We start from the raw sequence: 12,781 nt of genomic DNA, 5'->3' as shown, positions 1-12,781 counted from the left end.
TTAGAGAACGCTATTGAATGTTTTGAGCAGTTGTTAAATATTCGCTTACTTTTGAATACACAAAAACATCATTCGCGTAACCCTCTTGAACTGCTTTGCTAGAGTAGTAGTTACAGCAGGCGTTGAGTGAGGAAATGACATATAGTCACTCACAGACTTCTCGCAGTCGCTCCTTGTCCAACTGCAAGCTTTCATATTCGTGCCGGCCGATGCGATTAACACGCAGCCGTAGGCGTTCAGGCACCGTGTGAGGGCTGCACACAGAAAAACACACACACACACACAGGGAGAATAATATATATTGACACATACTCTGGTGAAGAAAGCAAACACTAAAAAACTGTTCCTGTTTTCCCTCAATGTTTCTTCACTTATTCATTTATCTGATTTACTGATTTAGCCATAGCCGCTCTAAAACTAACTTTAAAAGTTACACTAAGCAGAAATTTGTTTTAAAATAATAACATTTGGAAAATGCTTCATTTTAAGTGATAGCCGACTGTCACTGATGGAAAAATGTTTATCCAGGTATACGAGCACACAAGACAAACCATTACTCTTGGATTAAGGGGAAGTAATTTAAAAACACAATAAAAAAGTAACATACAGGTGCATCTCAAAAAATTCGAATATTATGGTAAAGTTCATTTCTCCCCATAATTTAATTCAAAAAGTGGAACTTTCATATATTCTAGATTCATTACGTATAAAGTGAAATATATTTCAAGCCTTTTTTGTTTTGATTTAATCTTGATGATTATGGCTTACAGTTCATGAAAAGCAAAAATCCAGTATCTCAAAATATTACAGTAAAGAATTTATAATACAGAAATGTCGACCTTCCGAAAAGTATGTTAATTTATTCATCTTCCACATAATTTTTTGAGATGCACCTGTAAATGGCAAAGCTTGACGAAAGCACGCTTTATAACCACACAACACCCACAGCATCAAATCACTCTATGTATAGCTGTATAGCAGAGTGAAATGTACATTAACCCTTGTGCATCAATTAAAAAAAGTTACACATAGGTCCATAGAGGACAGAAATGTCCATGTCCAAAAACTGTCATAAAAATATTATATATGAATATTTTTTATACAGACGTCGATTTTTTTTTTTTTTTTTCACCGGCATCAGTTCTGATCATAATGACCAAACATTCATTTATTTTCAGAATTGTAACCCTTTAAATGCTGGTTTGTTCACATAATGCCACAGATGTTTTTTATGAAAAAATTAAATAATTATTTTCCATATACTAAATGCTATGCACAATTTATTTTCTTTGATTATTACAGTCTTCGATATGTCAATGATTAACAACAACATTAATTTTGATGCATTCATATTTTTTATGCAGTGTCAGATTAAAACAAACAAACAAAAAAAACCCTACCACTCAGGTCCATAAAGGAGAAAAATATCCATGTCATAGAAATATTATATATTCATATTTTTGGACTTTCACTAAGTTCGATTTTTTTACCAGCATCAGTTCTGATTATAATTATCAAACATTCATTCATTTTCAGAATTTTAAACCTTTAAACGCCGGTTTCTTTACATACTGCAAAAATCTTCAAAGCTCAGTACCCTTCTTTAACTCGTATACATGTGGTGGGATTTGTGATTTCCAGTACAATATCATTTCTTTCTTTCAAACTGTTCACACACATAAAATTTTCAGTACAAACATACAACTCCATACATCATGTCCATACAAACACAAACACCCACACAATTATAGCTGCGTCATTTATTCTGCTGGTCTGCAGTGCTCTATAATACAGCAGAATCAGAAAAAGGAAAAGCATATGGACTTTCCCTATAGGCTAAACCTGAGATAATACTACACATTTCAGAAATATTTTTTAAAAGTCAATGTTTTGAAACCTTGTCAACAAAATAATAGACTATTGACACAGAATGCATAAACATCACGGTATTAAATATTGCAGTTTGCATGGGTTTCAGTGGGGACATTTTTGTCCTTAAGGTCCTGAGTGTAACTATTTTGTGTACCTAGTTTAAAATAGATTTATAAAAGCAAATGAGGGTGAAATATAAAAAATTCCAATAAAAATACACACCTTTTGCAAAATTGATGCTGTTTGCATGAACACAGACAAAATTATGTTTAACAAAATGAAAAAGACAAAAATGTCCATAAGGATGCACAAGGGTTAACACAAACACAAGAACACACATGCTGTATTTTCTAGACAATAAGTCATGAGTATAAGGATACCCCCCCTCCACCTCGCGTCTGTTTTTGTCACTTTAGTATTGCTGTAGTTCAGCGTTTTATAGAAACTTCTGCTACAATACTGATCTTAATGCCCCTGTCAGACATGATATACAGTGCCCTCCACTAATATTGGCACCCTTGGTAAATATAAGCAAAGGACAAAAAATTGTCTTTATTGTTTAACCTTTTGATCTTTTGTTAAAAAAATTCACGGGAATACTCTGTTCTCATGGATATCAAACAACAGTAAATGCTCTGTACTTATACAGTGCTTTTTTTTTTTTTTACCTTAGCAGTTCTACAGAGCACTTTACACTGTTTCTCATTCACCCATTCACACACACACTCACACATGCTCACACACACACTAATGGTAGCAGAGCTGCAATGTAAGGTGTTAGTTTGCCATTGGGAGCAACTTGGAGCTCAGTGTCTTGCCCAAGGACACTTCAGCATGTGGAGTCATGTGGGCCAGGAATTGAACTGCCAACCCTATGATTAGTGGACAACCCACTCTACCACCTGAGCCCCAGCCGCTACAACTGCAAATACAACACAGGTTTATTAAAAAAAAATGTTAAATATGTGTGCCACAATTATTGGCACCCCATGAATTCATATGAGAAAAACATATCTGAAGTATATTCCCACTGATATATTTAATTTTTTTGTATACCTGGGTGACTAGGAACAGGAAATTGTTCAACCATGGCTTCCTGTTTCACAGGGGTATAAATATGAGGCCAAATTCCCTTAGTCATTCATAACAATGGGTAAAACCAAGGAATAGAGCTGTGATGTGCTGCAAAAGGTTGTTGAGCTTCACAAAATGGTTTTCATTGAAAATGCCCATTTCCACTATCAGGGCAATAATTAAGAAGTTCCAGTCAACTGGACATGTTATGAATCAACCTGAATTTGGACGTGTGTCTATATTGTCTCAACGCACTGTGAAGAGGATGGTTCAAGTGGCCAAAACATTTGCTGCGCATGGGGTCAGAAAGTCTCCAAAACAACAATCCACAAGTTATTTGGAAGGGTTTCAAGAAAAAAGCTTCTACTCTCATGCAAAAACAAACTCAAGCTTCTTCAGTTTTTCAGACACTACTGGAACTTCAAATGGGATCGGGTTCTATGGTCAGATGAAACCAAAATACAATGGCAATAAACACCAGAGGTAGTTTTGGCGCACACAGAGAGGTAGCCGTATAGAAAAGTACCTCATGCCCACGGTTAAATATGGTGGTGGCTCTTTAATTCTTTGGGGCTGTTTTTCTGCCAGAGGACCTGGACATTTTGTTATGATACATGGCATCATGGAATCTATCAAATATCAACAGATATTAAATGAAAACCTGACAGCCTCTGCCAGAAAGCTTAAAATGGGCCGTGGTTGGATCTTCCAGCAGGACAATGATCCAAAACATATATCAAAATCAACACAAAAATGGTTTACTGACCACAAAATCAAGATCCTGCCATGGCCATCCCAGTCCCCTGACTTGAAACCCATAGAAAACCTGTGGGGTGAACTGAAGAGGAAAGTCCATCAGCGTGGACCTAGAAATGTGAAGGATCTGAAGAGATTCTGTATGGAGGAATGGTCTGAGATCCCTTGCCATGTATTCTCCAACCGCATCAGGCGTTATAGAAGACTCAGAGCTGTTATCTTGGCAAAGGGAGGTAACATAAAGTATTGACTAAAAGGGTGCCAATAATTGTGGCACACGTATATTTAACAAAGATTTTTTTTTGATAAACCTGTGTTGTGTTTGCAATTGTTTGATATCCATCAGAGCAGAGTATTTTTGTGAATTTATTGAACAAAAGATCAAAAGGTTCAACAATAAAGACAATTTTTCACAGCCTTCTTTGCTCATATTTACCAAGGGTGCCAATATTAGTGGAGGGCACTGATTTCACTATGGCACTGAGGATTTCACAAATAAATAAATAAAGAAACAAACAAAATTCCTGGCTTACATGAGTGATATTAATGAATCATGCAAAATATGACCAGCAGTAAAGAATAATTACAGACATATGCTGTCTGTAACAAATATTTATTTATTCTTTTTTTATTACATATTTCAGATTTCAAGAGATTTCTACAGAACTTACTCAGCTTGTTTATCAAAACTGCATATCTGCATATGTCAGTATTAGCATATTAGTGGTTTACATTTGGCTGCAATTTGGTAACTTCTGCTTGCAGCTTCCTAAATATTACTAAGACTGTTATTTCACTTCCTGTGTCAGAAATAAACTAAATGCTGGAGCAGCACTTCTACCGCATCCTTTCAAACTATAAACAAATTATAATGAGGTTAATGCAAAAAAAAAAAAATGATACCATTGCATTTTGCACTATAAATTGCAGCACCTGCTTAAGGGGAATAAAATGAACACGTTTTATCGCCTGGAAAATACGAGCTACAGAAAAACCTGCACAAATGAATATGTGAATCTTGTGTGTGCAGTTTGTGCAGTCACACAAGCAAGCCTCCTTCCACCCTCACACAGACTGGTGCACACACAAATACACACACGCACACACACACTCTCTGCATGGCTGAGGAGTGTGAGGCGGGTGTGTGATCATGTGTGCGGTGAGGACCAGAGAAATACTTACACCGAGAAGGAGTCAGGGGGAGCAGAGAGGCGGCGCAGATCTGCTGCGCACACTTTCTGAATGCTGCACCAGCACAGGCAACACAGGAGCAAGCGAGAGAGAGGGGGAGAGAGAGAGAGAGAGAGAGAGAGAGAGAGAGATGGGGAGGATGGGACACAAACATGGATAAGGAGCTCAGTTTAGTTATTAGCAAGGAGAATTATAGACAGGTTAGAACGAAGGAGAGGAGAGAAAGAACCACTGCAGAGGGAAGGCGTGAAGAAAGGGACAGAGATCAGGGCTGTTCAGAGAGCTCTTCACACACGACACACAGATGCAGGGAAGGGAGCTTAAACCAGGGTATTAACTTAAACAGCAGGCAGAATCACACAGGTTAATTACACAACCAGAACTAGCCACTCAAGTGTTCAGAATCATGTGTATATATGCTTGTGCTGTAGAAATACATTTCAGTAATATTCACATTTTCATCGTTTTTATGCAATCAAAGAAAAACATGTTGCATTTTTGGTTACCTAACAAAATTCTAACCAAGTTCGACCCCCTGTACAGAAAAAAGGGATTTAAACAAATCGAAATAAAGGACTGTGCATTATTAATGGCATGCTTTATTTTTAATGTTTTTTTTTTAAATTATATATTCATTTTGTATCAAATAAATGTTCAGAAAATCTAAATCTGTATAGTAAGAGTAACATCGTGCCTTTTCTGTCTCTGAAACTCAAATGCTCAAATGCTACAGTTCTATGTAGTACGTTAAAAGGTTCTTCTGTTTATCGTGTCTTGTTCTACGTAAAACCCTATAACGAAGGGTTCACTTGCAGAAAAGGTTTTAAGTAATCGTTTCTGACAGGAATACTGTATATTTAGAGGAAAGGGGTTTCTTAAGGTTTTTAACTGGACAAGTAATGTTTCCGGCTCTCTTGGAACATGTTGTGAAAGGGAAATTTTCCGTTCTAGGCTTCTACCTAAAAGCTTTTACGGTTTCCCAACAAGGAGCAGATGAACATCTCACTTTATGGTAATTAGATTTAGCCTTTTGTATTTAACAGTGTAGTCTATAGCGATATTTCCTGTTCTGAATACTAGGGTAAACTCACTCCTGAAGGTGCCAATTATTTTGAAAGATGGCCACTGTTTTAGCAGTGAGCTATTTGAACATTTTTCGCTAGCTGGCTCAGCTAGTTTGTGCATAAACATGACAATGATGTCAAATCTGAATTAAAAAGTTGAATAAATCGCATAAAACAACATCTGTGTCATTAGAGTGATATGATACGTTTAAATCACGCTGAAACTCAAATCCCGTTCTATTAGGCAAATAACGCAATAATACAGTTCTGTGTAGTTCCCTAAAGACTTGTTCTGTTTGTCTTTCAGTGGGAAACATTCAAAAAATGTTCTGTGTAGAAACCTGTAACATATTGTTTCCCTTTCAGAAAAGGTTTTAATTAAACCTCCCTGATAATGCTAGATCCCATGAGGTGTCTTTTCTACGGTGGCATTATGCATTATTCATATGTAGAGAGAACATTCAGTGAACAGCATGCCATTTTGAATCTGGCATCTTATGTGTAGAAACAAATGATTCCCATTAGTTTTTAAAGTTTGTGTTAAAATTACGATGTTGCTCCCATGTTGCTTTCTTTGTTTATCAGAGCAACAGGAGCATGCAAATGTTTAATGAACTGTATTTTAAAGGAAGTTGACAGCCCTGTTCTGCGTGTGTGTGTGCGTGTGTGTGTGTGTCTCACTCATTGAGCAGTGGAACAGATGTGCGTCTCTTGCTCTTCTGCACCATGTTGGCTTGGTTACGGAGCGAGATACGGAGTGTAGACGGTGCCAGGCGACATGGCTCTCCATCCACCTGCACGGGCACCGTTTTGTAGGTGGTGAGAATCACTTCTCTGCACTGATGTAGTCGCTCGCCGTGACCTCCGACCTGCAGCGCTGCCTGGTGCACCGGAAGATCGATGATTACACAGTCTAGTGATTTTCAGCAAGACATACATATCCAGTTCTTCCGTAACACATCCAGCACATAAACTAGCCACTTACCAGGGAGGCCATGGTAAAGCCGATGACCTCAATACAGCCATCATCGTGCCGCTGAGGTTCGAAGTCTCTGTGGTCACCTGTGTTACCCCAGGGCATGGTCCCTGCACAGTACCTACAGAGAAGTGAGGTGAGGGTGTGTAAAAAATGTCACATACAGCAGAGGTTCTCAAACCATCTGCAGTTGAGGACCAGTATAACTGTAAAAGATAAATTACCCAGACCCCCTTAGAACAGATTTTTTTTTTTATTGATAATGGTTGTGATTTGCACAATTGTATCAAAATAGATAAAAAATCTTGGACCCCACTTTGAGAACCACTGACATAGTATAAAAGGTCTTGGGTAACAAACTTGACATCTCATTATTCACGCAAGTGCTTGTGCAAGTGCTTTTGAAATGACTGGTGAAACATTAGTCATGTTCCTCTACATACACTCCTAATGGTGGAGCTCAAAAGTCTCATGGACAATACAGTAAACAGATCAGTAGCACAATAGTGGGTTCTTAAATCCAAACACAAACCTGGGAATGTTTAAAAAGACAATGCACTGGAACTTCAGCTCCTGGATCTTGGCTGTGAGATCCGTACCGTCACACTTCAGAGGCCAATCAGTAGGACACAGAAAGATACACAGTGGGAAAAGGGGAAGACAAAACTTGAGATTTGTGGGAGTTACACAGAGTATTGTTTCAGCAAGAATGTCACACTTGGGTAAGATTAGCAGTGTGGCGTGTGGGTGGCCTTCACTGCCACTAGGCTTAATGGATTGGACAGGGCACGTCAAACGCCCGCATCTATGCCTCCTCAAAATCAAAAGTTTCAGAAGACATGGGCCACTCACCACCACTCTGACGTGCTTGGACAGGTCCCTGGAGCTCCTCTGTAGGAAGTCGGAAAAGGCAGCCTGAGGGGACAGTGAGACACACACAAAGTCATTTCCTTTCTCTCCCATTCTCTCTTATTAATCTGTCTCTGTACAGCCGAGAGTCTCTCAGCTCTGGCACTCAGAGTTGTACTCACCCCTGCATAGAACATCTTGTTGCGGAAGCGGCTGTTGAATTTCTCAGGGTTGGCCTCTGTAGGAGAGACACAGAATGCTGAGCTGGGGAGCAGCTATAAAATGAATCTCATTTCATTTGTAATATCAGTAAACTGTTATAGTTACATGTTACAAGTCCACTGACCTCTAGATTCATGGAACTCGAGAGTGACATGAGCATCAAAACCAAGGCTGAAGTAGTTATTGAACACGTTCAGAGGGAGCTGGAGAAAGCGATAAAATGTACGCGTTTTTAAAGAGTAATTGATTCTTTTTCCCTTATGTCTACTCCATTGCTATGTCAAAATGAATTTCCCTGTTTAAATACTAGTCGAGTTGTCATATTATTTATGTAAAATCTATATTTGCCTGTTCAATATATAACATAAAAGCAGGCATTGAGACATACACTTTTTAGGAATTGACTCACCACATAGCCAAATGCATGGTCTTAATAAATATGTCACTTATGGCAGGCATGCTTTATTTTTCTAAGAAAGTATAATAAAAAAAACAAAGCATGTCATTGGAAAGGAATTTACAATAGGCACTTATTGGAGTGGAGTCGATCGTTTACAGTGTCTGAATCCCAAATGGAGTTCTACTGGGCTTAAACTGCACTACATATAGTCCTATAATGCCATTATGTTATACCCTATGTAGTGAGCGTAGTTAGTTAGTGAATAGGCAGGTACATGGGATTTGACCTAATTGTGTTGGCGGCTTGAAACATCTTAAAACAATCTTTGCGAAGAAAAAAAAAAATATTACTGTGGGTAAATAAAAGTGAAAAAATATGATGCTGCTTCCTTCTACTTGAAAAGTGACAACATCTTCACTTTTTTACGCTTTATGCAATATAAACATATAGCGTAACACAGCCATGTGTATTCTCTAATGAATATCCTGTATATCAGTTCTCGTGATCTCTGACTGTCCTCTCTCACCTTCTGTGTGCCCTCCTCAGGCTGTGCAGGTGAATGCTCCACCTGCAGATTCCAGCGGTCAAGTTGGACAACTGTCCCATCCTCGACATGACACAGGATCTTAGACACCGGCTCGTCCGTGTAACCCTTAAAAGAGAGAGAGAAAGAACGTGACAGAGACAGAGACAGAGATGGCGAGAGAGGATGACAGAGTGTCTGTATTAAGTGTGATGTCACTTTAAAGCCCTTAGAAAGTCATTACCTGCCGTTATGGTGACCCACAGGAAGCTTTTTTTCCTCGAGGGCTAAATAGAGCCCTTGAACACATCAATTGAGATGATTACAGCATCTATTCTAATGTACAACAAGAGACCGGCTGCAGGCACCTTACTCCCATTATATTGCCAATAATACTATTTCACCTGTAACATGAAAAGACAGTAGAGAGAAAGAAGAACTCCAGACTCGTCAAGGTCGCTGCTTGCTAGTTTCCAGCTCCCGCTGGCAGCACATAGTTAAGAAAAAGGCTTTTATATTTAGAGAATAATCACTCAGTTAGCCCTCCTCATAATCAAGCCCACTTCAACAATCAAGCTATGCTTAGAAGGCCAATAAATCAAATGATTCCACAAGTGCTTTTTGTTTCCATACCTAATGTGCAAGCAGACAAATAAATAAATCCTGTCCTGGGAGCGGGCTTGTTATGTCTTGCTGTGTCATTTATGCAATTTGTAAAGAAACAGTAATTGTGTTATTCATCACTACTTTATAGTCCACAGAAGAATCCGAGTACCACACAGATTTAATGCAGCATTTCATTAGTGAATATAATTATGGTTGACAACCCCGTGCCTCACCCATGCATCCCCTTCCCTCCATCCACTCCTGTCTGCTTTGAAGCTGCGGGCCTCTAGAGAGGCTTCAGAGATGGTACACAGAAACCCTACTCTCATTAGAAGAGATGCTAATTAGCATCAGAAACATGCTTTCATTACAGCCTTGCTCAAAGCTTCAAGCCAAGGGAGCTGACCTTAAAGAGAAACTACAGCTATGTGTGAAGGTGTTAATAGTTGCACCTTGCATTACGCAATCCCACAACAATAGTACAGACAGGGCTTTTATGCACAATGTGCAACAACCATTAGCACCAGAAAACTGAAACCACACGCTTCCATTTAATACTATCCCAGAACCAGAAGTTCCATAGCTAGGTCTTGCAGCATTATTTGCTTCTGATTGGTTATGCAGACTGCATTACTTATTGTGTCATGGACTACGTTTACATGGACAGCAGTAATCTAATTACGGACCTTATTCTGAGTAAGATAATAATGTGATTAAGGTGTTTACATGAGTCGCTTTTAGAATACTCCTTCCATGTTCCCGTTTTACATGTTATGAACATAGTTCGATTAACGGCACGTCATTACGTCACCGCGCCACGCCGTCCGCCGTTCCCTCCAGAATTTCACGTATCAACATACAGTTGGTCTTTGTTATGGTACCGTATACAGTTTTGGGTGTTTCATTTTTAATTTTTATGAATGCTTCAAGTGCAGTTAATTATTTTGTCATGCTATATGTGTAAATAGATGACTGCTTAAATCCGTGGGCTGCGTCCCAAACCGCATACTTACCTATTATATAGTAGCTGAAATACTTGTCTTTCTCCTACTATATACATGTATCTCGCCTACTACATAGTAGGTAAGTATGCGGTTTCGGACGCAGCCATGCTCTCTTGTTTTCCGTAAAACGGTTGAGCACTGACGTGTGTGTACGGGTCCTGTCGCAAAATGTGGTGAAAACTACCACACAACGTTAATAGTGTGATTAAGGTGTTTACATGTCTATAATGCACTTCGATAATGCGACTAAAATAGGAATGCTTCACATGTCTTAATTCGATTTATGTTTACTTCGAGTATGACTTTAGCCGGATTAAGGTCATCAATAATCACTGTTTACATGGTAGTTTCTTAATCAGAGTATCGTCTTAATCGGGTTAATATCGGATTATTGTTGTCCATGTAAACGTACTGATGGTCACGCTGAAGCCGGGGAATGACTACGATTCCTATCAGTCACTCACTGATCATGTCACATGACTGCTTCCACCTGTTCATGTTTTGAGTTTAATGAGCACTACTATAAGAGTCGAGTCTGGCACAGCACTCGTTGTCTACTGTTTGTCTTTCGGTTTCACATTGTGCTTTGTGTCCATGTATGTCCTTTGCCTCGTATCCATAGTTCATGTTTTTGTCATGTTTAAGTCCACAATGTCTGTATTGTTTGTTTGTCATTAAAATAGAAATCTGCACTTGTAACCGTCTTCTTTACAATTCCATGGTACAATGTGAAAAACAAAAACAGACAGAATAGTCTACTTCACTGGTGCTGTGTGTGCCGTCAAAGTAAAATTCTGCTGTTTAATTTCTCAAACGTTTTAAAATAATCCCTTAAATGTCCAGGACCCATCAGTGAGCCCATTCCTCATGCTCATTAATACCTTACTACAGTTATGATTATATACATTTCTTATTCATTCAAGTGCACTTACTGAATAATAATGAAAACTAAATAACCGAATAATGAGATGAAAATTTTAAAAGGTTCATTGTTTAAAAGCAGCAGCAGAACAAACAAACATACTGAGTTTGACTTTGGAGGTTTTAGTGAGTTGAATGTCTACAACATTATTTCCATTTTGTCATATTTGATTAAAAACAGGTTCAAATTACAATTATTGGAATTGCAATGGTGTGTATTTGTCCATGTTATTGTTGGTGATTTTAAGTCCTGCTTTGTCAGTAATTGTGATACAGTTGATTAAGCTGAGTAAACAAATGGCCAAATGCAATTTTTCCATCTTGGACACTGCGCACTGGAACGATGCTGCAGTCGCTTTTGCTGTTGTCGCTATGACTGGTCCAGGAAAATAAACTAAAACTAGAATTCCAAGTTTATTTCATTATGGCTTTGAGTGTGCACTTATTTTGAAAGGCACTGATGCAAATCAAAACAGCAACAGTGCCAACTGAGTGCTCTCTTGAAAAAATGGTAACCAGGTTGCACATGGTTTATTAATCAATGTTTTTCAGTTCATGAATCATTTATAAATCTTTTGCTTTGTATGGGGTGAGGTCAGGAAGAAGATGACTCACTCCTCCCCAGTTGAGTGTCCTGGCGAGGTCATTTCCTGTGCCAAGAGGAAGAACAGCCACGGGAGGCTGTGGGTTCATTTGTAGTTCGTCCAGCACAGATAGGATCCAGCCCACCTGCAGCAATCAGCACAGAGACACATACTGGTCTACTCTCCGAAATAATTAATAGAGTCTGAATAAGAACTACACAATTTGCACTAGGCCTTCTATAGTTTATGACACCAAAAATCAGCTAGAAGATTGTATCGATTGGAATGGACAAAGAGAATATGTATAACTCATAGCAATGTTACTCAATCCTGGTCTTGGAGTACCTCTCCCCTGCACATTTGAGTGCCTTCCCTGCTCTTAACACACCCACTTCAGACTTGTTAATTAGCGCTTAATGAGTTTAATCAGGAGAGCTGAGAGCAGAGAAATCACCAATGGTTGCACGACCAGGATTGACAAACAACGACAATGGAACGAATGTCGTTTATGAAAAGAATAAAACTTTGGGGTGGTAATGCATCAGATGACCACAGCATTGATTATTTTCCTACAACAGCATGCCCCATGCAGGGTTTCCTCCAGGTTCTCTGGTTTTCTCTCACCTCCCAAAAAAATGCCAGGAGATAAATTGTCCCTATATATATATATATATATATATATATATATATATATATATATATATATATATATATATATATATATATAGTGCATGCCCAG

General features: G+C 38.6%; 1 protein-coding gene across 3 annotated transcripts in view; it reads right to left on the bottom strand.

Moving 5' to 3' along the window:
• dgki (diacylglycerol kinase, iota) overlaps nucleotides 1-12,781 on the bottom strand; it is a 77,957-nt gene that overhangs the window by 12,979 nt on the left and 52,197 nt on the right. For all 3 annotated transcript variants that reach the window (XM_053650077.1, XM_053650080.1, XM_053650078.1), the window contains exons 13-21: nucleotides 12,074-12,187; nucleotides 8,931-9,056; nucleotides 8,129-8,207; nucleotides 7,965-8,020; nucleotides 7,786-7,848; nucleotides 7,466-7,539; nucleotides 6,943-7,054; nucleotides 6,639-6,838; nucleotides 154-254 (exon numbers count right to left, since the gene is read on the bottom strand). In XM_053650077.1, the coding sequence (XP_053506052.1) occupies nucleotides 154-254; nucleotides 6,639-6,838; nucleotides 6,943-7,054; nucleotides 7,466-7,539; nucleotides 7,786-7,848; nucleotides 7,965-8,020; nucleotides 8,129-8,207; nucleotides 8,931-9,056; nucleotides 12,074-12,187 (925 nt within the window). The remainder of the gene's footprint in view (nucleotides 1-153; nucleotides 255-6,638; nucleotides 6,839-6,942; nucleotides 7,055-7,465; nucleotides 7,540-7,785; nucleotides 7,849-7,964; nucleotides 8,021-8,128; nucleotides 8,208-8,930; nucleotides 9,057-12,073; nucleotides 12,188-12,781) is intronic.

The sequence above is a fragment of the Ictalurus furcatus genome, chromosome 19, assembly GCF_023375685.1.
Source record: "Ictalurus furcatus strain D&B chromosome 19, Billie_1.0, whole genome shotgun sequence".
NCBI classification, from domain to species: Eukaryota; Metazoa; Chordata; class Actinopteri; order Siluriformes; family Ictaluridae; genus Ictalurus; species Ictalurus furcatus.
The sequence above is the reverse complement of the archived record's forward strand: the minus strand, read 5'-3'. Positions and strand labels throughout refer to the sequence as shown.